The 27,594-nt window shown below is 34.3% G+C and overlaps 2 protein-coding genes across 2 annotated transcripts; one reads left to right on the forward strand and one right to left on the reverse strand.

Moving 5' to 3' along the window:
• Positions 1-2,598: 2,598 nt before the first annotated feature.
• On the forward strand, positions 2,599-23,179 carry LOC113510939 (venom carboxylesterase-6-like). The gene is made up of 10 exons (XM_052897204.1): positions 2,599-2,872; positions 8,621-8,717; positions 9,693-9,878; positions 11,343-11,528; positions 17,559-17,749; positions 19,078-19,246; positions 20,334-20,518; positions 21,431-21,581; positions 22,275-22,398; positions 22,656-23,179. Exons 1-10 carry the CDS (start codon positions 2,681-2,683, stop codon positions 22,852-22,854), a joined length of 1,680 nt encoding a protein of 559 aa, XP_052753164.1. The 5' UTR covers positions 2,599-2,680; the 3' UTR covers positions 22,855-23,179.
• A 1,407-nt stretch (positions 23,180-24,586) lies between these two features.
• On the reverse strand, positions 24,587-27,577 carry LOC113520498 (B-cell receptor-associated protein 31). Its single transcript, XM_026905843.3, has one exon. The coding sequence runs from the start codon at positions 27,422-27,424 to the stop codon at positions 26,741-26,743; it is 684 nt and encodes a 227-aa protein (XP_026761644.1). The 5' UTR covers positions 27,425-27,577; the 3' UTR covers positions 24,587-26,740.
• Between the last annotated feature and the right edge of the window lie 17 nt (positions 27,578-27,594).

Genomic DNA, 27,594 nt, shown 5'->3' on the forward strand with positions numbered 1-27,594 from the left:
TTATTTGTACAATAAATGCTTATTGTCTACACGAATTACACAATTTTTACGAGAGAATAAATTTCTAGAATCTACAATATAACAGTGTTTACAGTAAATCCAATGTTTTTTTTTTTATACAACTTAGAATGGCAAACAAGCTGACGGTCCACCTGATGAAAAGTGGTAACCGTCGCCTATAGACATGAGCAGTACCATGGATATAACAGAGTATACTGTTTCGCCCATGATACCTCCCTTGCGTAGCCATTCCTGAGGACTCAGGTGTTATTCCTCTGTACCCAGTAATTTCACGCCATATACCACCCTTCAAACCGAAACACAGCCATGCAAACACAACTGCTTCACGGTTGAAACACGAATGAGACAGAGGTATCCAAGCAATCGACTTTTATACAAAGTCTCCCTCTGGTATTATTAGTGTGTACAATAAAGTATATAATATGTAAATAACTTTATAAACAATTAATCTATGATAAACACTGTTTTATCTGTGTCTCCCGTACATTCTGGGAGTCACTTATATTTAGATAGATAGATATATCGTTTATTTGTTTGTTACTAATCACACACAACATGTTCATAAAAATAGATAATACATAAAACAACATAAGATTTATAAAATTGTGTTATTATGTATTTGTTCTATACGTACTTACCTCTGTATCAATTATATGCCATTACTATTTTATCTCATTTCTTAAGGAGCCAAATTTATTTATTTATTACATCCACTGGGTGAGCCTTACAGTCTTCCAATACGCTCACCCAGGAAAGCATGAGTACAATAACATATAAAAAAGAATATTACATAAAAATATTAAACAAAAAATAATATAAAAAGATTTAACTGAAACAAAAAACGTCTGAACACAAATACTCTGTGGTCACTCGACGAAACTCCAGCAAGTTGGAGGCAAATACATCCAATTGCGGATACTGGCTCAAAATATCATTGAATAGTTTCAATGCAAGAGATAGGGGAGCCTGCTTAGCGAACTCTGTTCTTCGTAATGGAACATCGAATAAGTGCAACAAATTACCAGTATTTTTTTTTGATGGGTGAAAATGGTATGGTAACTCCGCCTGCGCTAACGGGATACGCTGGCGGAGCACCAGTGAAGGGTGATACCCTAGATGACAATGAAAACAGGACAGTTAGCCCATCATGATGAATTCATCAGGAATCAACCATGATAGTTTCCAGGGGAAACCGCGAGGAGGTCGACCTGGTTAGGTATATTGCTAGCAATGGGATTCTCAGTCTCCATTACTAACAATCCCTTTCCCCCCAATATACCAGTATTTATTGTTTGAATACATGAGGAGCAATTACAGTACAATGCGGTTTCAGAGATGTTTTCTCCCACAAACACTTGGGTTGTGGAATAAGCTCCCTACCAAATGTTTCTCAAGAGACTACACAAAGAGGTTCTTCAAATAGGGGGTAAACAGGTTTATTCAGGTTTTCCACCTCAGTAATATAAAAAAAATATGTCAACAATTATTTAAACAAGCTACAGTCAATGTATCGATAATAGTTTATCAATATGTCCCTATATAGGTATTTCGTAAACCCAGCAATGACCTTTGCCACCGTCCATCGATAAAAAGTACAACAGATAACAAAGTATGCAAGAAAACACTTATTTAAAAAATAAGATATACGAGAAATATTATATTATATTATATTAGGAAAAAACGTGAATCGGATCAAGTGTAATGTGTTCCGTACATTGACAAAAATTTAAAAATACACGATTTGCTTATATTGTTTTTTTGTATAGATATATAAGTATATTATGGTATATCGTCGACAATTCGAACCCGATTTTGATATTTCTTTTTACAATACATAGAATTTTCTCCCAACCCCCATATAAATCCAATAAACGACTTTACTGCCGTATCTGTGTTTCGGTATGAAGATTGCGATATGGCAATAAAATGACAAGGTTCAGAGTTACAACATTGGAACTCACAACAAACAACAATTATCCTATTGCAACAACATCAACTATCCAAAACCTCTCGTTCCTAGAAATGAGAGGTTTAGGTGAAAAACACGAAATTGAGTCCGAAATTTCGGAATTTCATTTCATAGTAGACCCACTGGTTCACCCACACCTATCATTCTTCACTGGCGCCCCGCCAATGTATACCGATAGCGTGGGCGGGGATACCATTTTGAGTCCGAAATTTCGAAATTTCATTTCATGGTAGACCCGCTGGTTCATCCGCACCTATCATTCTTCACTGGCGCCCCGCCAGTGTATACCGATAGCGCGGGCGGGGATACCATTCCACTATCACCCAATAAAAAAAAATAAAAAAAAAACACGCCACGTGGGCAAAATTGCGAGTAGAAGCTAATAATAAATAATAATACACAAGAGCAAATATCACCTGTTAGCTATTCAAAAAATCTTATACCCACCTTATTTCATTTTACCAATTTATATAAAAAAAAACCCTGAAAGCAAAATTTAAATTAAAAAAAAAACCGTTCCAGTATACTTATCAGTGACATTGTCAGACTATACCATTGCCATATGAGATAATAAACTTGTTGCTTCTGATTGGTAGTCTCCACTTGTGTCGTTTTAATCTGTGTTGACAGTTTGCCGCGGGAGATCGGCGTGTGCGCACGTTGTATGTTGTTTACAGGTCTATTTTTAAAATGATTGGCTTGAAGTTATTTTTGTTATTTTACCTCGCCGTCGCGGTGCATTGCCAAGGTTCCAACCCTATTGTGAAAGTGGCGAGTGGTAATTTACTAGGAACCTGGAAAGTATCAACAAATGGACGTCATTATGCTAGTTTCGAAGGGGTGCCTTACGCGAGACCACCAGTCGGCAAATACAGATTCAGAGTAAGTTTACATTTTTTTTTATCGTGGAATGGTCCCCTGCATAGAAATCCATGATTTTTTTTTTTTTCATTTTAAGAAACGAGCACATATTCGCAAAGCCGGCATCACGCTATCAACTTCCCCCGTCGAGAAAGAAGATTGTTAGTAAAGTATTAGATTTTCTGTGGTAGCGGGGACCGGCGGCCCCATAGGGTATACTAGCAATACACCCCGTCATATCAATCTCCATACTTTTCCTTCTGGACACGATTTTAACTAATTCTTGTTAAATTAAATGACCTGACCTATTAATAATGCCTTCTAGTACTATGCTTACTATCAGGTGGGACGTATGCTTGTTTGCCACCTCAGTGGTATGAAAAAAATTGTAACGACGGATAACCATAGATGTTTGCCACTCTTTCACGCAAAAACCACTGAACGGATTTAAATTATACTTGTTTATTTACTAAATTAGCACTTAGCATACATTATAAATAATACTGATTTACGAGAGTGAAGCAACGATATACAGCTAGTAGTTAGTGCATATTTTTAATACAAAAAAAGAAATGAAATGAAATTTATTTGCTTTTGTTGAAAAGGTGTTGCATTTGTGAAGTTTATAAGATGTCCATTATGTTTCGCCACATCAAATGGCGTGCAAATATTAATTATTGAATTTATCCATTGGCCATTTTATACAGGTACATTATATATTTAATTTTCAATTATTTACTACATTATACAATAAATCACTATTACTAAGTGCACACTTTGGTCATGCATTATAAGCAGTCAATAAAGCTATTATAAATAATAAAATGATAGAAATGTCAAATAAAATTAAAAATACAATTTAAATTTCAAACTAAGTCAATGTCACAGCATTTATAGCTTACAAAAACTCATTAATATTGTAAAAAATATTTTCTATTAACCATGTTTTCAATTTTAATTTAAAATAATTTAACGGCATTTCTACTTTTTTTTATTTCGAAATACTTCTTTAATTCTGCAAAGTTCGAATATCTTAATGATTGCTAAATACAATAATTGAATTGTGTGTTCTATTGCGTTGCCAGATAACAGAAATAAGTGCAGCTAAAGAAAGCAAAACTAGATTTAAAATTAGTTGAGAGCACTAGCTCTTAGCAGTGGCATTACATATAATTCCGTCTAGTGCCCTCTACCCACATTAATAATGCAAACATTCCTGTTTATTTATCAATTGAGGTAAACTTTCAATTCATGTGACATAGTTTTATATATAATGTTATATAAAAAATATTTTTTTATATATTATTCGAGCCATCACATGACGTTTTGTCCCTACTGCCACCTATCGGGACCATTTTTAGAGTTCCATACCAAAAAGGTACAAAGGAACCCTTATAGTTCGATCGTTATTTATAGTTATTTGTCCGTCCGTCCATCACTGCGTTATGTCTTCAGCAACTAATAATGGTATTGATTTGAAATTTTGAATATTTTTATTCAAAATTTCAAACTTCACTTGTCATTGTATCTGGTGTATTATATATAAACTATACAAAAATAAACTAAGAGGTTTGTTTGAATCGAAGCATTTGGCGTTCCATTGTTTCTGCCTACCCTAATGAGAGACAGGCGTGACAGATATGTATATATATATATATATATATGTAAGAATAAACTACTTATGTATATGATAAATTTGAAGTAGGTATATATTAAACACCGACAACCGATGAGGAAGAAAAGTTCTTGAGTGGCCATCCTGTACTGCCTGTACAGGATGGCCACTCAAGAACCTCGTAACCTCACAATAGCCAGTAATATGTTGTTATCGCAAATATTAAAATAAACTTATTTTTGCAATATACAATATGTTGTTATTGTAATTAATATCGAATGGTGATTAAATAGTAATAAAAATAATTTATTAATTAATTATTAATTAGGTCTCATATTAAAAATGAATAACAAAACATGAACATAACATTTGGTGTTTCCTAGATTTAGGACTGGCCAATTAGTATGATTATGTGACACTTAACTATTTATTACAAACATGCCTTTACCCGCGTCTTGGTTCGCGTGATCGGGATATACTCTTGGACTGAGGTAAAGTAGTAGCCTATATCTGTTTCCATACAAAATAGTATCATCATCATCATCGTACCAGCATTTAACTGTCCACTGCTGAACATAAGCCTCCTTCTTGAGGGTTTTTGCTAGTAATTCCACGCATGGCAGCCGCAGTTAGGCTTTAGAGATGTTTTAAGAGGGACGCTGCTACCCATTCCTCGCCCTCCCTTAGTCGCCTCTTACGAGACCCACAGGAAAGGAATAGTACCTATGTGTATGCCAAAATTGGTGATTATAGATTAAGACCCCATAAGATAACAAATAAACAAACTCACTTTCACATCTGTAAATAAAAATCAATTACCGAATTTATGTACCTAAGCGCTTCAAAACAGCTCCATTTAGGTTAATCACTTTTTCGTTGTGTTTGCAATTTTCAAAATAAGATTTGTATAAAAGACAATATTTAAAAAATTTTACGAAAAGTAGAGAATTTTCGGTTGAAAATTCATGTACACGTGAGAAGCCAGGATAGGCAACTAGTTTATAATAACTCATGATAAATAAGCAATTTCGATTCGCATTTAACCGGTTAACTTACAAAGTTGCTTCTGACACAGTTCAAGTGTCCTACACGATGTCATTTATCTATTAACCACCTCCGCTAAAACTGTATACAGATTTAAAAGTAATAAATCAAATTTACTAACACCACCAGAGGGAGTCTTTGTACAAAAGTCATTTGGGTACCTTTGTCCTACTCGTGTTTCTACCGTGATGCAGTTTCTGGACAAACAGAAATATCTGGTTTTTTGTCTAAAAGTTAAAGAAACAAAAAAGTTCACAAAGTAATGGGTAAACTCACAAAATAAACAATCGATTTTACAAATTCTTTCACCTATACCTAGATAGTTTTTTTTTTAATGGATGATAATGGAATGGTAACTCCACCCGCGCTATCGGTATATACCGGCGGGGCACCAGTGAAGGATGATAGGTGAGTATGAAGCAGGTCAGTTAGCCCATCGTGACGAATTCAACAAGAATTGTTCACGATGGTTTCCAGGGGAAACCACGTGGAGGTCGACCTAATAAGGCATATTGCTAGCAATGGGGCTGTCCAACTCCATTGCTAACAATCCCTTTTCCCCCATACCTAGATAGTTTTAACTCCGGTTGCCAACCCGCCTACCAGTGGTAGCAACTACTGGCAAAAGGTTCCATACCGTTCCTAACGGCAATCTATGGTAGTGGTCTATGTTCAACAGTGGACAGATAACGGCGGATATTTATTTATTTATTTACACTTTATTGCACCATTTATAAAATAGTAAATACATTTAACTGTAATGAGAAATTATACAAAAGGCGGCCTTATCGCTAAGCAATCTCTTCCAGACAACCTTTGGGTAGAGGACATTGAGAAAAGAAAGAAAAACAAAGGGTAGGTACACAAAGATGTAATGCTGATGATGATGAGAGATAGGCAGAAAGATAAGAAGTTCACCAAAATACAAAACATCTATTCGCGTTTAATGAAACTATCTATAAACCAGCAATGTGGACCAATTAGCGACGCTGGATGCATTCACTTTGTGCTCGTACAATGAATGCGCAATAACTGCGGTTAGGTTAGGTTAGCATAGCCATAGCACAGGCCATAGACACAAGCGGTTGCTTCTTTTTTTCAGATAATTAATTTGACACGTTACTATTATCCTAAGATATTTCTTAGGATGTCTTTAATATATGATACTATAATGGAATGGTAACCACGCCAGCGCTAATGAAATACACTGGCGGTCCACCAGTAAAAGATGTTAAAGCAGACCAGTTAGCCCATCGTGATGGATATACTTGGAATTAAGCACGATGGTTTCCAGAAGACACTACGTGGAGAACAACCTGACAGGGTATATTGCTAGCAATGGGACTGATATTCCGAATTACTAACAATCCCTTCCCCCGCCCCCCCATCTTAGGATGTCGTATAAAGAAAGCGTAGATGTAGTGTACGACTACGCAACATCCTGTTAATAAATACGAATTTACGCTTTAAACGTAAAAACTACTGGACGGATATAAAAGACATTCGATACACAAATATATATATATATATATATATATATATATATATATATATATATACTAAGAACTCAGGATACTTTACTAATTCACGCGGGCGAACTTGCGGAAAATAGCAAGTTAGGAATGATAACGGAAGTAGTTGCTTAACATTCTGCTATAAAAAAAACATTTAGAATTAAAAACTTTCCTGTCGCTCAAGTTAGAACGAACAATAAACATATACAAAATCATTAAAACATATACAAAATCATTGATCGGTTTCGGAGATTTACTGCTCGCTCAATATATATGTGTGTATAGTGTTCTCTCTAGAATGCCTAATAAAGGGAACATAGAAAACGTAACAGAATTTATAAAACAAAACGTATAGACAGGCTTCACGTCAATATTTGATTGATATGTTTGAGCTCGCAGCTAGGAACAGTTTGTACTAGGAAAAAGCTTTTTAATTTTTCCATGCAATTTTTCTCTTCATAAAGTCCTTCCTCGGATTTCAACGAATATTTGAAAAAAAAATTGCCAAATTGAGCCTGCCATTCTCGAGCATTGGGCTTAGTAATTATTATTTAGCGAATCGTTTTTATTATATGTAAAATTTATAAAGATTTAATAGATACATATATAAAATATACGGTATCGAACCCCTTAATTTAAGGCGTTACTTTGCTTCTCTTTGCATTTTCTACCGACTGTATAACGTACTGTTCTGAAGAACTCTTCAATATGAAGCCTACAGCCTTTTTTCACCATCGCACCGCTCGCCATCGGCGGAAAATACCTCTTAAAACCTTAGAACCAGAATGGTCATGCACACTGCAATTTCAGAGAAGCTTTCTCCTGCAAACGCTCAGATTGTAAAATGATCTTCCTACTGAAGCTTTCCCTAGAGACTACAGTGACCTAGGTTCTTCAAAATTGGCCTATTAAGGTTTCTTAAGGGTTAATAACGCGTGCGTGACATCCCTGGTGTTACAGATGTCCATAGACTACGGTAATTCGATTTACCATCAAACGGGCTGTTTGTTTGTTTGCCATCATAGTAGTATACAAAAAACTATTTTGAATCTGTAAAAAAAATTAGTACATCTGTAGATTTTTTTTTATACAACTTAGAATGGCAAACAAACTGACGGCCCACCTGATGGAAAGTAGTAACCGTCGCCTATAGACATGAGCAGTACCATGGACATAACAGAGTATACTGTTGCGCCCATGATACCCCCCATGCGTTGCCGATTATATCCTGTTAAGGATTCACTTACATAAATGAACTACAAATTTCACTCAAACCTGACCAGCCGTTTAAGCGTAATTGAGTAACAAACATCTTAGGCATCATTACAAACTTTCATGTTTATAATATTATTAAATTATATTTATTTTTTTATTAAAGAAAAACCAACATCTAGAAAATATCAAAATAAAAAAAAAACAGTAAAGACCAAAAGCCAATTACAGGTATTCACAAATAAAAACAAAATTTGACTAATGCATATGACATCGCTAATGCTTACAGTCAACTAAATTAAACTTAGAGTAACAAAATTATATCAGTAAAAACATTGTTTCTGTAATACATATAATATTTCATTTACGTCAATGATTATCCAGGAACCCCAACAGTTGAAGCCATGGGTCGGGACGTGGGATGCAAGCAGAATTCTCAGTCCGTGCCTGCAATACGAACCCTCAATGAAGACTATCCTGGGTATGTGGAAACTATATTTTTGATTCATAAAGCTACACCTCATACTCAACTTATCACCTACAGTATTCATTTGAATACCGGTTAGATACCATAAAAATCTGGTATTTCTTTTAAGCAAGAGTTTCTCCAAAGAAATCTACATAGTTGTCATTGGTTAATTGATCAGAGGGTCTACCATGAAGTAAAATTCCGAATTTTCAGATTAATTTTTTGTGCTTTTGTTCGTACCGAAATCGACCCAGTAAATGGAGCTTAACATTTTGTTCGTCATAAATCCTACTATAAAAGTCCAAAGCTCATACTATAAAAACCTATACTCAAGGTCAAGAACAGATTAGTCGCCTTATGCCACTATATACATTTTTATTATCATCAGAAACGCTATCCTTGGAGCAGCGCTGACTTAGAGAGAACTATCAGATAACGCCTATGAACGTTTATGTCCAATAGGGACACCAGAAACCAGAACCTCAAATCAAATACTATATGAATTACATGACAAGATATAACAAATTCACTTTTATATTTATAGTTAATTATTGTGTCCCACAAAAAAAAACTAACTTCAGTTGTAACAAAACCAGTTATTTTGATCTAAAAACTAAATTACTGTACCGATTGTGATAAAGTTTCTTTGGGACTAATCTTTAAGTTAATCCTTTTAAAAAAAAAATCCAAATCAGTTTAGAACTTTTTTTTTATACCACTGAGGTGGCAAACAAATATACGACCCACCTGTTGGTAATTGGTTACCGTAGCCTATGAACGCCTGCAATACTAGGGGTATTACGCACGCGTTGCCGACCCTGAAGAAACTTCTTTGAAAATTCTCATGCTGTAGTCTCTTGGGAATACCTCGGACGGACAGAAATATGAGATGATAAACATAAAAAAATACAATCAAATTGAGAAGCACCTTCTTTTGGAAGTTCGGTTAAAAATATCAGTAAGTATGAAGGATAAATTGTATTTCAGGTAGCGAGAACTGTCTCTTCCTCAACGTGTACACCCCAAAACTGACACCAGGGATGAATCTGCCCGTGGTTGTATTCATCCACGGCGGCGCCTTCATGTACGGCGCGGGGGGTATTTACAACCCCTCGCACCTTATGGACCGAGATGTGGTCGTGGTTACACTGAATTATCGATTAGGTCCATTGGGTAAGTCGATATTTACAATTTATTTTTTTCTTAATAATGGAACAAAATAAAAAGGTCGGTAACCAAGATTTGTTGAAATCATCACAGAAAAAATCTTTAAATGATATTAGTAACATATCGAAACATCCAATAAATTTTAATGTAATATCTACCGGTTTAACCTACGTGTGATTAGATCGAGTAAGCTCGATTAGTTTTGGGATCAATTCGTGATCTATAGTCATGAGCGGCTGTGAAGTGCGTCTCGATCTAATTAGTTTGTTAATTATCAACAAAGGACAGTTTGATGTTCGAGACAATTATTCATTTGCGTACATCTTTATTAAGTTCTAATGAAACAGACTAGAAGTACTTTTTATATAACGTAGTTGGTAATCAAAATAAAGATTCACCTGTCGTTTAGTAACCACTCCTATTAATGCTAAAATCATACGCGTTGATAACGTAACCTTTTAAATATTGGTATTTAGGAGTTTGTGGCGTATTACTGGCCATCATAATACGCCTTTTATATTACTGGCCTGATGGCCTAATCCGTTTTTTATATTTTTATACAGTTTTTCTATTGTCTTATGTTTTAACAATACTGATTGATAGTCTTTATGTTTTCCGACTGATGAAGATGAGATAAAGAGAACTACAATATCACGCATTTTTATTGTCAACCCGTTTCTCTTAAAGTTTATAGGGTGTAAATTATTTCTAATCACAAACAATACAGAAAATAAAATAATAACTCTTATAAGCTTTCCAATTGACAACATCTTTATTTTTATTATTTACATTTTAAACATTTATAAACGGCCAGTACTAAATCTAACGCAACTAACATGAACATGATACATTGAGTAATAAGTAGTAGCCAGTCGAGTGGCGTTTTTTAAGGCAGGTAGCAACATTCCGAACACCACCATAGAAAAAATGGACAATGGGATCGACCCTGAGATTCGCCATTTCTCTAAAATTCGAATTTTTATTTGATATCACTGTGTAATCTGTATTGTAAGGACCTATATAAACTATTTTCTAATAGATTTAAGTCAAAACTATTATAATTTTAGTTTACGATAGTCCATAATACAGTAATTTCAAGAAATTATCAATATAAATATAAATTCCCGTATGGTCCCGATACAGAATAGACTACCCCTTCTTTCCCGTGGATGCCGTAAGAAACGACTAAGGGAGGACGAGAAATGGCCAGCAGCGTCCCCCTTAAAACATCTTCAAAGCTTACCTGTGGTTGCCAATCCGCTTGCCAAGCATGGCAACTTCTGGTAAAACCCCCCTAAGAGGAGACTTCAGCAGTGGACAGTTAAAAACTGATATGATGATCAAATTAAAATATTAAGAGATAAATTTAGCAAAATGGCACGTCACACTCGGTCTCATTATAAAAATACTTTAAATTAACATACCTACTTAGTTAAATAAGAATATTTTTATTTTTATGTATTTTTTTAGGTTTCCTCAGCACTGGCGATGAACACGCTCCTGGTAATGCGGGGTTAAAAGATCAATCATTCGCTCTACGTTGGATCCAAAACAACATTATTATGTTTGGCGGGAACCCTGACAGCGTCACGTTGACCGGATGCTCCGCTGGCGGCGCTAGTGTACACTACCATTATCTGTCTCCAATGTCTAAAGGTAACAGAAAAAGATATCGGCATTACTCTATCCGTAAAAAAGGGCTTATCACCTATAGTTTCCTATTTACAGTTTTGTCTTTTGCATAATATTATACGTTGTTTAGTCGCCTTACTCACCTTTTACGACATCGTAGGAATCAAAAAGAGTATGTCAAGAAATAACCACATGATTTCTTGACTCCTAAAATCCAATGACATTGTTATCAAACCGAAATACTGCTACGAAATATAATTAGCTAGACAGCAAAAATAATCAAGACGCAGTATAATGTTTGCACATCGTGAGACAGAGTTCTCCATATCAGAGACGATAATAAAATATGCAGTCTCTACCTATGTACCTTCTGTCTTTGATGTGCACACAGCTTTACATTATAAAAAATGTACTTTCATGTAAGCACTTAGTTGCTGAATTTTTTAAATTCTGTCTACGTTCTTCTTACGAAATTGTTTAATTTTTAAATTTTATAATTTATTATATTATAAATTATTAGCTTTTACCTGCGATGTCGTCCGCGTGATTGGGATATTTTTACTGACCGGAATAAAAAGTTATCTATAACCTTCTCAATCTCATCAGTAAATGTATACCAAATTTCATAGTGATTGGTTGTTTGCGCTATACCTTATAACGCAAACAACTTAACCAATCATTATTAATTAATAAATACATATATACTTATATTATAAACTCACTTCCACGTTTATAATATAAGTAAAGATTATACTTTATAATTCATAGATTAAGACTAATAAGAGTAATAGACTAAGAGTAATAGTTATGTATATTCATCATAGATTAAGGATTGTACCTGTGTTCCTATACTTAATCTATGACTAGTAATAAAAGCAAACTAAAAGTAGAATAAGGAGATCCGAACTTTATTCTTATACTTGTATATGTTCATATTATAACAATAGTTTTACTTTAATGTAGAAACTAAATTATACTATAGAATTATTAATAATCTTTTATTAGCTATTAGTCTGACTTCGAAGGACAGCCTTCGCAGGATAGGCTTCTTTATAATTATTAAGATATAATTTAGAACCTCCCACGTAATTACTGGGTTCAAAGGCTATAATTATAACTAGGTACTTGATAAACGTCAACGATATAGTCTCGAAGACTTGTTTACAAAATTGGCAAAATGTAACACAAGCCAAGAATCGTTAAATCGAATATTTGTGGACTATAAAAACGTCACTTTCCCTCTGATTGACTATTTAGTTATTGTTTTTATTACATTTATTTTCTACTAGTTACATCCCGCGGATCTGTTCACTTGAATCCGTACAAGAAGTATCCTATGTGCTAACGTAGATAGATAGATGCTCTATATTGTTTCCTCCATAAGATTACAATAGTAAACCAATTATAAATACAAACAATTGCAAGAAAATATTACACTATGAAAACAAACAAACAGTAATAGTAATGTATATTAAACAGTATACTCTGTTATGTCCATGGCACTGCTCATGTCTGTAGGCGACGGCGAAAAAATCTTTAAATCTAAGTTTACTTGAATAAAAATATTTCTTTCTTTCGAAGAGGAAATATTTTATTGTTTGTTTGTTTGTAACGAATAAACTTAAAAACTATTTACTTGATTTAAAAAATTCTTTCACCTATAGAAAGCTACATTATCAATCAGTAACTAATAACAACAGCTATTTTCCAAAAGAATTTGTTATACCTACGAAAATAACAATATTGAATGAATGAATGAATGAGTACTTTATTTGCATTATACAATATAGGAAATAAGCAAGACAATTTACAAACACAACGATACAGTTGTATAAGTACAGTAAGGCGGTCTTATTGCTGAGAGCAATCTTTTCAAGACAACCTTAAGGTAATGGACTAATTGTTGTACAAGTAGGTATGATAGTGCTGTAATATTGTAACCCAAGATATTAAAAAATTGCCTATTAAAGGTAATATAAAAATACGAATTTATATTTCTATCTATCTACCCGTGCGACGTTGAGGCGGATCGCTAGTTTCTAATAAAGTAGTACTTACATCTTGTTCCTTTTCTATAAGTATCAAAGGCAAGTACCTATTGATGGAGGTAAAAAGGATTGTTAGTAATGGGGGTATAAAATCCCTGTGACTAGCAAATTACCCTATCAGGTCGACATCCGTATGGTTTCCCTAAAAACTATCGTTGCAAATTTTTATAGAATTCGTCACACTGGGCCAGTCATTCTGCTTTCATCCTCACCTATCATCTCTCACTGGTGCCCTACCAGCATAAACCGAAAGCGCAAACGGGAGTACCATTTTCCATTTTCATCAAATTCAAATTATCTTTTTTCAAATAGACTTTGGTTACAAGCATGTTTAATTCGTCATTTGTTTTTTTAATCTACTGCAGGTCTTGGAGAGTTACCTATTATTGTCATAAAAGTACCCGCAAGATACTCAACAATTACTCTTTTAATTCTCCGTTAACATATTATTATTTTTTATACCACTGACGTGGCAAACAAGCATACGGCCCACCTGATGGTAAGCGGTTACCGTAGCCTTTTAACGCCTGCAATACCAGAGGTATTACGCGCGTGTTGCCGACCCTGAAGAAACCTCTTTACCCCCCTTTTGAAGAACCCCATGCTGTTGTCTCTTGGGAAAACCTAAATAAAAATATGTATATTATAAGTACACATATTTTTATTTAAATGGCTATGTCTAAAATTCCATGGTCGTTAAAAAGCCCGTATGTATGATCGACTAACACCATACACGTTTGTCATTCAAGACATCATATATTAAAAAGTACCTATTATTTTCACTACAGCGAACGACTCACTTTGTTATCAGAAAAAGCAACTTCATTTACGCAAGTATGGAGGAGATAAAACACTGCAGTCTGCAGCTTATTATCTCAGTTAACAAACGGGAGCATTCGCCTTACAATAACAAATTATCTTACAAAACAAACGCAATAGCTTCGTATTCTGATGAGATGTCTGTATTTAATTACACCTTAGTGATAAACAATACATCTTATCTTATACACAAGAACAATGGATCCTAGTTGTGTTTTGTTTTGATTTCAATTGTTAATTATGCGTTAAGTTGGCCGACTTCAAAACAAGGAAGTCATTGTCGTTATTAAGAGGGTCTTTTATGGGAATATGCATTATATGTTATGTATAATAAAATACCGAAGGATATTTTGGATTTCTCTTAATAAATTTAAAACTGTTATTAAAAAACATTTATTAACAAAATCTATTATACTCTAAAGTTAAGAGTATACTAAATGATTACTTGAATGACTAACGTGCATGGTGTGAGTCGATCATCCTCGGGCTTTTTAATGACCATGTTTTTTTAATCATTGTATATACACACACACACACACACACACATATATATATATATATATATATATATATATATATAGATATATATATATATATATATATATATATATAGTTATATAAACAGAGATTTAAAAATAACTGTTAAGTTTCTTGCGGGCTCTTCTAAAAAAATTTTCAAACCCTGCAGCTTTAAAAAATATTAATTATTACGGTTTAAAAGTACTTGTAAACAAGTTTATTTCAATAATATGATACGAATTAGAATTTCCCAAACAGAGGGCCTGATCTCTAAAATAAATGCATTATGTACTATTAAACATGTCTTTTCTCATTGCTGAAAACTCCGGTCCTGATCCTTGAATAGGCACCAAACAATGCTGACACGACTCCCTTCCCTTTAAAAATGCTTAAAGATGTCCTCAATTCGAATGTATGTTCTATGTCTATTTTCGATTTGTCGTATGATCCCGGCATAGAATAAGCCACCCCTTCCTTTCCCGTGAGTGCCGTAAAAAGAGATTAAACGAACTTAATGGACGAAGGGCAGCAGTTTCTTTTTTGAAACACCACCAAAAGTCTATCTGCGGTTGCTATCCCGCCGTTTACGAGTACGATTCATTCCCATGTCGGTCCCATATTTTATTATTATTATTATTTATTCTTTATTGCACAATAAAATTTTGTACAAATGGCGAGCTTAATGCCATATGGCATTCTCTACCAGCTAACCATTGGGTAAAAACAGAAAGCGTATGAAGGGCAGATGTGATGAAAAATATGTGACAATTATAGTAACACATTAAGGCAATACACAATATAAATATAATATACACATAATATATATGGATATTAATATATATGGATAAACTAATACATTATTAACACAACTAATTTTGTTACTATTCGCTATTTATAAAGAGGTAAATATTTAGGTAATTGTTATACGTAATCAAACGTAATATTTTTGAAAATAAATAAATCAGCATGAATAATATTATAATTATTCACGTTTAATAGCATTAATTTATAGAAGATGAGAAATAATAAATAAAAAAATAGAGAGAGATATCATTACATCCTTGTGGTTCAGGCAACAATATCTTGTGCCTATTTGATAAACTTTATTGGATATAAAAAGTAATAATATTAATAGCTTCTACCTTTTATACCTGACCAAAACCTTACCCTACTCACTGGGACTTTATCTAACATGATATGAAAGTTTCTAAAGATATCTAGATATTACTTACTTCGCTAAATGAAATCTGATAGCTAGACAGTAAATACCATTATCCTAAAATGTCTAATACACAGGACTGATATTTTTAATCTTTAAGTGAACAAAACCACATGATAGGTATAGCTGGTTTTTTTTTTTATAATCGAGAAATCAAAATTGAGCATAAATATACATAATATGTAAATAGATAATATGTATTTTGACCTCTACGACACATATAACAAATAACATATTTTGTTTTGTGAAACATCGACTTCAATTTAATAGCAATCAGGAGACTGTACAAAAGTCGATTGCTTAGGTACCTCTGTCCCATTCGTGTTTCTACCGTGAAGCAGCTGTGTTTCGGTTTGAAGGCGTGAATTTACAGGGTACAGAGGAATAACACCTGAGTCCTCAGGAATGGCAACGCATGGGGGATGTCATGGACGAAACAGTATACTTTGTTATGTCCATGGTACTGCTCATGTCTATAGGCGACGGTTACCACTTTCCGTCAGGTGGCTTGTTTGCCATTCTAAGTTGTATAAAAAAAAATTACTTAATAGAACTTATTTCTTATTGTAGTCACAGTAACCATGCAAATGTAAAACTATCTTCTACATAATAATTTGAAAGAATAACATGTTCAGTTTCTTGCGGGTTCCTCTCAACAGATAACAACATCCCAGCTGTACAATTATACAAAGTTAACGTTTAAAAAGAACTTGTGAACAAGTCTATTTCAATAAAGATTTTTAAAAATGAAAATAAATAAATTAACGACATATACTAAAATATGTTTACACAGTACACAAAAAGGGAACATCTCAATTTACCGCTTTACCCTCAAAAGAGCAAAACACTAACATAAATACAAATATTTTCACTTTACACTTGTTTCTACGCCGGTCCCTGCATAGAATAGGCCACTCCTTCCTTTCCCGTAGATGTCGTAAGAGGCGACTAACAGAGGGCGAAGGATAGGCAGCAACGTCTCTTTTAAAACATCTCCAAAGCCTAACTGCGGTTGCCAATCTTTTTTTTTTTACAACACAGGGGGCAAACGAGCATGCGGCTCACCTGATGGTAAGTGACTACCGCCGCCCATGATCACCCACAACACCAACGGCATTGCAGGTGTGCTGCCGGCCTTTTAAAAAGGAATATACTCTTTTCTTGAAGTTTATGTTATCGTATCGGTTCGGAAATAATGCTGCTGGAAGTTGATACCAAAGGAATGGTTGTGCGTGGAAGAAAGTACCTTAAAAAACACACGGTTGAAGACCGCCACTCGTCCAGATGATTGGGATGAAACTTTAGTTTGTGGCGGGTTGTACGGTGGTGAAAGCCTGCCAAGCGTGGCCACTACTAGCAAAACCCCCCAAAAGGAAGACTTATGTTTAACAGTGGACAGCTTAAAGCTGATAATGATGACTTGTTTCTAAACATCTATCGATGTTTCAGGTACATTCACTAGAGGCATCGCTTTCAGTGGCGCCGCTTTCAATTCTTGGACCCACGCAGTGAAACCACTACAAAAGGCAAAGGCACTGGCGGCCATCGTGGGCTGTCCGACGACCAACAACCGAGAACTGATCGACTGTCTCAAGTACAGGCCTGCTGAAGTTATAGTCAACGCTCAGATCGAGATGATGGTAAATATCTAGAACATAATAAATGCTTACTTATTATTTTATAACTAGCGGCCCGTCCCGGCTCCGCACGGATGGACATTTTTACATTTTAATAAGTGGCCATTAAGGCTGCACACGCGACGGAAGCTTAAAAATGGAGTAACTTCTCCCGTTTGCCCAACATTTCCCTTCACTGCTCTGCTCCTATTGATCGTAGCGTAATGAAAAGTGTACTATACCCTGCCCGGGAGTATGAAGAATAATTGTACCAAGTTTCGTTAAAATCCGTCCAGTAGTTTTTGTTTCTGTAACGAACATACAGACGGACAGACAAAAATTTTACTGCTTGCAGTTTTGGCATTAGCATCGATCACTAATCACTCCCTGATAGTTATTTTGGAAATATATTTCATGTACAGAATTGACCTCTCTACAGATTTATCATAAGTATAGATTTTGAGTTTCCAAAGATCATAATACACACGTCTACTCCCAAACTAAGTAGAACTTGTATATATAGTTGTATATATAGACACTTAAAAAGTTGACAATGGACAAACTTAAGCACATCTTCTTTTATAAATACCTACAACCTACATCATCATCATCGTCACATCAGCTGTTAATTGTCCATTACTGAACATAGACCTATGTTACATTTACCCATGTGTGTCGTAAGTGGCGACTAAGGGAAGACGAGGGATGATGAGCATTGTCCCTCTTAAGACATCAATCACACCTAACTACCAGTCCGTCGGGGGAAGGGATTGTTAGCAATGGAGTTTGACAGCCCCATTGCTAGCAATATGCCCTATTAGGTCGACCTCCACGTGGTTCCCCCTGGAAACCATCGTGAACAATTCTTGTTGAATTTGTCAAGATAGGCTAACTTACCTGCTTCATCCTCACCTATCATCCTTCACTGGTACCCCGCCGGTGTATATCCATAGCGCGGGTGGGGTTACCATTTCATTATCACCCATTAAAAAAACTACCAATCCGCCTGCCAAGCGTAGTAGCTAATACTATATTCCCTGTAGCAGGGAATGCAAATAATTTAGTAACACCTTATGTATATTAATATCATAATTCAGAAGGAGACCGGCCTCTTAAAAAGTTATGTTAAGTACTCTCAAACATTACTTTGAGCATAGATAGTTAAAAGCTCCGCTCACATTCTGTAGGGTGCATGCCAGACAATTTTAGGGTGGGCCACCTACCCGGCCCCTCTTCCCTTGAATAATCCTATGGTCGCGATATTATATATATATATATGTATAGAGAAATACATATATCAATTTCTTGTGCATACTTCTCCATTTATATCATCCAAAAACCACTTTCTTCAGGAATGGAAAGTGCACATGTTCACGCCCTTCACACCGACCACTGAGGCAGCTACAGTGCGGGGTCCGTTCCTGACGCAGTACCCATACCAGGTGGCGCAGGCTGGCGCCATGCACCGGCTTCCTCTGATCACATCCGTCACTTCAGAAGAAGGACTGTACCCAGCTGCTGGTATTATTACAGTTCATTTTATATATTTATTTTCTTTGTGGTAAGCTGCATTAAAAACTCATTGCTTTTCCTTACGGTAGGCTGTAGGAGAGAGAATGAATGATATTCTGCAGTAGATAAGTTACAAGTGATATAATGATAGTAAACGAATTAAATTAAATCATTATTTTTTAATCACTGTATTGAAATTGTCCCTTTGATGACTCCTAAGCCGCTAATACGACAGTTTCTAGGGGGGACCACGGGGAGGTCGACCTGATAAAGTATATTACTAGCAACGGGACTGGTATTCCCCATTACTAATAATCCCATAAAAAAGTTTAATACCTAAATACTAATTATACGCAACTGCTAAACTAACCCTTCGTCTAGTTTGGTTCAGTCATAACATTATACACACATATATACACACATACTCGTATGTGTGTTTCATAAATAAGTTTCTGATATGATATCTCAAGTGACCCCGGTAAATTGAACTTTACATTGTTAACAGTCAAAGAAAACTCTAGATAAAAAAAAGTAAGAAATACATTTAGATAATTTTAATATTCAGTCTGTGAGTCAATTGTCAATTTACCTTTTATTATTTTTCTTTTTTTTTAAATTCATTCTAATTCCCAATTCACCCGATAGCTGTTTTCATGTGGGGGGGAAGGTTTGTTTGTAATGGGGTCCAACTGACCCATTGATAGGGGAAACTGTTGTTAGTTTAGGGGAAAGAGGGTTATAAAAGCTTCCTTGCTAGCAATGTAGGGTATATTGCTAGCAATAGTCTTCATTAATGTACATATATTAGGGAGAGAGTTTATTAGTAATGGGGTCTAACTACCCCATTGCTAGCAATATGGGGTCAGGTCGACCTCCACGCGGTGCCTCCTAGAAACCATTCTATTTAATTCTTGTGTAATTCATCACGATGGGCCAACTGACCTGCTTTTGTCGTCAGTTGTCATAATAGCTCACTAGTGCCCCGTCAACGTATACCGATAGCGAAGATGGGGTTACCATTCCATTATCATCCATTAAATAATCCTGGTTTCCTTTGTCGCCCACACTAAGTATAAATAATTTCTGTCTGTCTCAGTTTATCAATCGGACCCTAACCTTCTTACGGAACTGGAGAATCGGTGGGAACAGCTGGCCAGCAATATCTTCGAATACAATGACACCTTGCCTTTGAATCTCCGTGCGAGCGTAGCCGCCAAGATTAAGCAGCACTACCTTGGAGGGAGGCCAGTGTCACAGGAGACCTACCCACAGTTAGTCAAGGTAACGAGTTACGTTTTGTTTTCGCAAGGAAAACTGACTTCGATCATGAACATACACGAAGATATCCGCAAAAGAACCAAAATAACCGACATAGCCCGAAGGATAAGCAAGCTGAAGTGCCAATGGGCTGGTCACATAGCTCAAAGAACCGACAACTGATGGGGAAGAAAGGTTCTTGAGTGGCGACCGCGTACGGGCAAACGCAGTGTAGGACGACCCCCACTAGATGGAGTAACGACCTGAAATGCATTGTTGGGAGTCAGTGGATGCAGGTGGCTCAGGACCGTTCTTTATGACGGTTTATGGGGGGAGGCTTATGTCCAGCATTGGACAGATAGTGGCTGAAACGATGAACATTAATAGACTGTCGTTTGGTTGTATCAGTTTATTTGTTTCGTTAATTATGACTATTGCAACAGTCTAGCATTTTTTTGTATGGATAATAATAGAATAAAATAAAACATATGGAAATAAAAAAATCGTTAAAATAATTAAATTTGGAATTTAATTCGAATTTATTTAAATTGATGAAATGAAATTGAATTATTTAGAATTGAATAAATTAGTACTTTATCCATTATTAACAACTTTCATAATAATATTGTAGAATACAATAAATAAATTGAAATTGAATGGTAACCCTGCCTACGCTGTCGATATACACTGGCAGGTCACCAGTAAGGGATGATTGGTGAAAGTGAAAAGGCAGGTCAGTTAGTCCATCGCATTATGACGAATTTAAATTAGTCATGAAGGTTTCTAGGGGGAATCGCGTAGAGTTCGACCTGATAAGGTATATTGATAGCAAGACTAACCTACCCATTACTAACAATCCATTCCCCCCAACAGTCTAGCATTAGATTTAGTACCTAATCTAGTATCAACATCCAGAACACATTCTGTATTTTATAGGCGTTAGGAGACCGTCTCTTCGTAGTGGAAGTGGGTAGACTGGCTGAGCTGCACGCGCAGAGGTCTGGACAGCCGGTCTACGTATACCGGTTCTCTCACCGAGGATCCACGAGTCTCTCCAGTCTGATGGCTGGCAATGATAATAATTACGGTATGTTTTATAATAAAACTAGCGATCCAGCCTGACTTCGCTCGGGTAGATAGAATTTTCGAAAAAAATATGTAACCTATACTCGCTGATAATGTAGCTTTCTATAAGTGAAAGAATTTTCATTCATTACAAACAAACAAACAAATCTTTCCTCTTTATAATATTATTATATATGTATTCTATAACTATGATGTTGGTAAAGTGTAAACCCGTTTTATCCAACCAAATAAAGGCTAAAAAATTCGTCAGCTCGAGTATCTCTCTCCCACTTATATTTTTGATGCCAAATGCTTACATGGCTGCGATTCGTTTTGAAAAATGTTTTGGAAACATTGTAATAATTAATGAAATTTATAAAAATATTAATAAAATATTAAAATAATATTCTAATATTTATTGTGTGATGGTCAAATCTTTAATTTTTTCAGGGCATTAAATACTAGCGCCGCATGTTCCCGTCATAAAAAAGCGTTCCTATCCCGTGGGTGTCATAAGAGGCGACTAAGCGAGAGCGGAAGATGGGTAGCAGCGTTCCTCTTAAAACATCTCCAAAGCCTAACTACGGTTACCAATCCGCCTGCCAAGCACGGCAACTATTGGCAAAACTCCTCCAACAGGAAGGCTTATATCCAGCAGTGGACAGTTAAAAGCTATTAGATTAGATATTATTATATATTATAATTATGTTTATAGGTGTAAGCCACGCCGACGATGTGTTCCATATCTTCGGATACCCTGAGCTGGCATTTGATTCCACTGAAGACAAGAAGATGCGGGAGGCCCTTATCAACATGGTCTACTCTTATTCTACTACTGGGTGAGTTATAGATAGATATATATATATATATATATATATATATATATATATATATATATATATATATATATATATATATATATATATATGTAGGATTATATATTATTTCGAAAAATTGTCATTTCAAATCGAATTATATGGAATTTTTTTCTAATAAGTAATATATTTGAATTTCCAATTGTTATATTTTTACTACAGACGCGATAAATCTATTATATAACTATTTTTATAACTTAAACGCAATGTTTAACTTACAGTACTCCGAAACTTACCAACAACGGTCCCACATGGCTACCAGTGACACCTGGATCTCCAGAACTGAACTACTTGGAAATATCCTCCCCGAATACCTTCCAGATGAAGTCCAGCAGTGACTTCGGACAGAGATCCTTCTGGGACAGTATTGGATTCTTAGAGAATGATAAATACCAGGTTTACGTTAGGGATGAACTGTAATGTTTCATTCGAAGAAATTAATATATAGACTGCATACATTTTCTTGTACAAATCTATCTATAGATAGCCCAGGTACCTATTTTTACCAAAATATGTGTAAAATTCAAAGAAACCAAATACTAAGGATTAGTGTCATAACATACTGATTAGTTTTTTTTTTTTTTTTTATTTTACCTACATACGTAAAATATCTACGTAAATTAAAATATATACCAATGCGGCCGCTGCTTTTGTTATACTCGAATAAACATAATTATGCAGTATAAAATTTTAACAATTCCATTATACCTTTTTGTACAATTTAAATAAATATGTATAAGCAAAATTCCTTTTTTTGTTATGTACCTTCTTATTTTAATATTATTACGTTTATTTTTCTTTTTATTTAGTATTAACTTTTGTCCTTGTTTAATATTAACAATAACTTATAAGTAATTCATTTTACTCATAATGTAAAATTACGTACCGAAAAAACAAGCAAACTTTAATATTGATAAAACTAATATAGGACTAAAACGAAGACACACAATATAGACGAGTCGATCGCTGTCGATTGTAAAAAGATTTATTAAAATAAATTCAAAATTTACATATATTGAGAATAGTACCTGTTAGATAAATAGCCATCGTATGTCATTGAAAAAAATACAAGCTAGTTTAAAACCTTGAAACCAAATAAAAAATACTTTGTCTAAGTACTATAAAAATTATGTCCGACAAAAAAAAAACAACTGCAATTATGACGAAACCAGTTATTTTGATCTGAAAGTACTGAACCGATTTTGATAAAATTTCTATGGGATCAATTCACAGATTAATATCCTTCTAAATAAAAAAAGAATTTTTGAAATCTGTTTAGAACTGACTAAGTTATGAGGTAACAAACGAAATGAGTACCTCCTTTTTGATGTTGGCTGAAAATGTTAACTACCTACTTAATTTAACATGAATATGTACCTAAGTGTATTGGTATGGATTGTAAGGTATGTATTTTTTTTTTTGGTGGGTGAAAATGGTATGGTAACCCCGCCTGCGCTAATGGGATACGCTGGCAGAGCACCAGTGAAGGATGATAAATGAGAATGAAAACAGGCCAGTTAGTCCATCATGATGAATTCATCACGAATTAACCATGATAGTATCCAGGAGGAACCGCGAGGAGGTCGACCTGGTTGGGTATATTGTTAGCAATGGAATTCTCAGCCTCCATTACTATCAATCCCTTTCCCCCCTGTAAGGTATATATTAATCTACAAGATATCAATATGTATTTATAATGGATAATAAATGAGTAAAGAATGTTTACCCTTCTGATGACTCGTCACGTGAACAGACTGAATTGATATTTACACTTCACGCCAGAGCCTTTTTTATGGATAAAAATGGCATGGTAACCCCGCCTGCGCTATCGAGTAGTATATAAATGAGGATGAAAAGTATTTACTATACCAATATTTACATAGTCAGCGAAAACCAATTTTTTTTATTTTATCACAATATAGTACACCGCTCTACTCGGTGACATTCATGCTCCTTCCCACTTTGGGTCTACTGGAAAAAAACTCTTTTAGAGTTAAGCTCATCTTTGTACATTTAATTACCTCTGTCATATTTTTATGTATATTTAGTGTGTACAATAAAGTATTAAATTAATTAATTAAATTTTCGATGGTACTTTGTCAAAACTTTACTTAATGCACAACAAGCAAATAAGGGACAAACAAAACAAAAATTAGAAATTGAAACAATCTTTATTAAACAGTCCATGAATAAATAAATTTGCAAAGTTAGAAATAAACATCCCAATAGCATTTACCGAGATCTTATTCTACCCACCCACACACTAAAAAAATAAATAAAGCCTCGAATACGGAGACGAAGATTAGCGCGCCGCATCATAATAGGACAAAATAATAAAGCAAATGTTATTTATAACTTGCATTACATACAATAGTGATGCCTAAACCTTTTTTTTATTTTCATCGCTACTAGATATTACTGTAACTTAAACATATATAAAAACCACTGCAAACATTTCATCTCTATTATCATATTTTCTTTACAATCATTTACATGCCAATACTTATATAAAAATAGATGATGACTCCACTCAGTCACAATAATAGTAAAAATCTACCTACAATATATACATTTTACTTAAAAGAAAATTAAAAGACTATGAAACACTTGAATGAAAACTTTGATTTACCACAGAATAACAAATCAACCAAAAAAACAATACTAAGACCAGACAAAACATAATGGATTGAACTGACTATTTATTTGCATGAATCATTAATGATTTTGTCTATATAACTTGTACAAATGTATTGTATACATTGATGTTTAATAATACAATCTTATTTAGAGGCCACCATAATTGCATGATAATCAGCATTTTTGTGATTCATTTTTGTTAATCACAAATTTAGGTTTCAACTTTTGTTTAATGATTTTGTCCTGATTCCAATTTCGAACACACATATTTGACTTTAGTAGTATTGACTTTAGATGATTTTATACTTACATTATTTATTTTATACTAAACTAACCCAAATAAAAAATAAAGTCTTAATTTAATTAAACAATTAGAAAAAAATTGTAGATATTTTTTTTCTTTTTGTTAACAAAGTATTTTTTTATTAGTGATCTACTTTTTAGATAAAAGTACTGGCCGACTAAGAAAAACTTGCTTTATATGTGTTTAGACCTTTCTTGCTTAGGTGTAGTATTAAAACACTAGTAAATTCAACTGGATGTTTTCATAACACGAGTCATAATACCATTGTGTTAAACAGACTTTTAATCATTCTGGTATGAATATATTACTAGACAGATCAATATACCATCACCAACACTGAAAGTACTTTGATATTTTATTATTTAATAAAATGCATGCATTAAAATGTATTAAAACTTGTTCATACCTCATATATCATAAAAAAAAAACTGCAAAATTTGAGCTAGTTATGTAAAAAACAGGCATATTGCCTGACAATAATGATACATATAGCTGTTTTCTACATAATTATCTCCTTAAGAATAAATCAATAAATAGCATTCAGATATAAAATTGTAACTTTGTGTATAAGCTTATAAGTGTTAATATTTATTAATTACAACAGATCTAAAAAATTTGACAGTATACATTATTAAATTTAGGACAGAATTAGTGCAAATATGTTATCATGTTTTTAACAAGGATTAAAGTTAATCTTTATCACTATATCAGCACATTCAATAATAATGACTAAATACAATTTTAAGACAATTTCAACCACTTGGAATTTTTAAAGTGTAATCACTTACATTGTGAACATTATGACATGGATTCTAATGAAACTGTGAAGATTTACTTGTTCATGAACATACAGAATATCTTATTTGCTTTCTAGAATGATTCACATGCACATTGCCCTCTACAAATCACATCTTATCTTACTTGTACTTGAATCATCAATAATCAATTTTAAACCTTAATCCAATGTCTATTAAGGTTACATGTTATTTCTTTGAATAACTCAATTATGTATAATAACATATTAATAACACAGCACTTTGTCAGGGTCATTATTGATAATTTTCATAGTTTTTTTTTAACTTGACAAATGAATAAATACAACAAAATATCATAGCATGGAACTTGGAAATGCAAAACAATGACTAAATACTGCAATAGTAGCAATTATTAAAATTTGGTTTATAAATCTTGAAAACTTTCTATCTATCAAATTATCAATCTTATAATTTTATTCAAGCTGTAGTTAACCATATGAGAATGATTTGGCAAATATTGACAAATAAGAAAAATAATAAAATGTAATGTAATAAGATGCCACAATATCAACATCATCATGTTTAAATATGAACATGTTAAATGCCAAAATTACTCATCTTTTTTACTGTCTCCGCCACTCGCCTGCCTCGCAACTGTTATCTTCTTTTCCAACTTGCTGTGCTCTTCTGCAAGTCTATCATACTCCCTGTTGAGACTCTCTGCCTGTGACTTCACAGCTTCTTTATCTTTCCTCTCTTTCGCTAGCTCCCTCTCCAACAATTCAATTTGACCCTTGAGATCCTCAACCTCTTTCTTGTTTTTCTCATCACCCGAGCCTTGAGAATCCAGCAGCGTTCTAGCTGTAGCTGTAGCACTCTGAGCCTGTCTGAAGTTCGCTTCGCATTGCGCCAGCAGAGTCGCCAGTTCAGATATCATCTGAACCAATTTTCGGATCACGACAAGCAAGAATAATGCAAAACCAGAAATGTAAAAGTTCCTTTGGGCGCGGAACAAGCGCATATTTCCTTGCATCTCCGCATCCAGATGTTGATGATCAGTCTGCTCTATATTAGAATACTTCTGTATTTCACGAATAGCGTCCAAAAGGCATAGTACCAACACGCCGACGAGTATCAAAAAGTATATAGATGCTTGGTTACTTACATAAGCTAGAAACTTCGATTTGAAAAACTTCTGCCATCTAGAAGGACTAGCTACCGGCAATGTCAATAGGAGTACGATGGCTATCTCCACGTACAAAAACGTCGCAATGATTGTCCACTGTAGACTCATGTTTACGGTTTGTTTCTATATTATGGTGATGGTTGAACGACACCGGCAATATATTCCAATGTTTCTTGACGTAATCGTTGTGAAATTGCAGCGAACAAAAATATCTAATGACTCAGAAATAATTAATGACGTGTATTATTTTTTTTCGAAGTTATGCACAAATTTTCTAT

This window comes from Galleria mellonella, unplaced genomic scaffold, assembly GCF_026898425.1.
Source record: "Galleria mellonella isolate WM207_F2 unplaced genomic scaffold, CSIRO_AGI_GalMel_v1 utg36, whole genome shotgun sequence".
In the NCBI taxonomy this organism is placed as follows: domain Eukaryota; kingdom Metazoa; phylum Arthropoda; class Insecta; order Lepidoptera; family Pyralidae; genus Galleria; species Galleria mellonella.

What these genes read in the sequence shown, in the direction of transcription:
- LOC113510939 (XM_052897204.1), top strand. Translation starts at nt 2,681, where the DNA reads ATGATTGGCTTGAAGTTATTTTTGTTATTTTACCTCGCCGTCGCGGTG. An exon ending in TCTGTCTCCAATGTCTAAAG is followed by an intron (nt 11,529 to 17,558) that starts GTAACAGAAAAA and finishes TCGATGTTTCAG; the next exon opens with GTACATTCACTAGAGGCATC. An exon ending in CCTACCCACAGTTAGTCAAG is followed by an intron (nt 20,519 to 21,430) that starts GTAACGAGTTAC and finishes TGTATTTTATAG; the next exon opens with GCGTTAGGAGACCGTCTCTT.
- LOC113520498 (XM_026905843.3), bottom strand. Translation starts at nt 27,424, where the DNA reads ATGAGTCTACAGTGGACAATCATTGCGACGTTTTTGTACGTGGAGATA.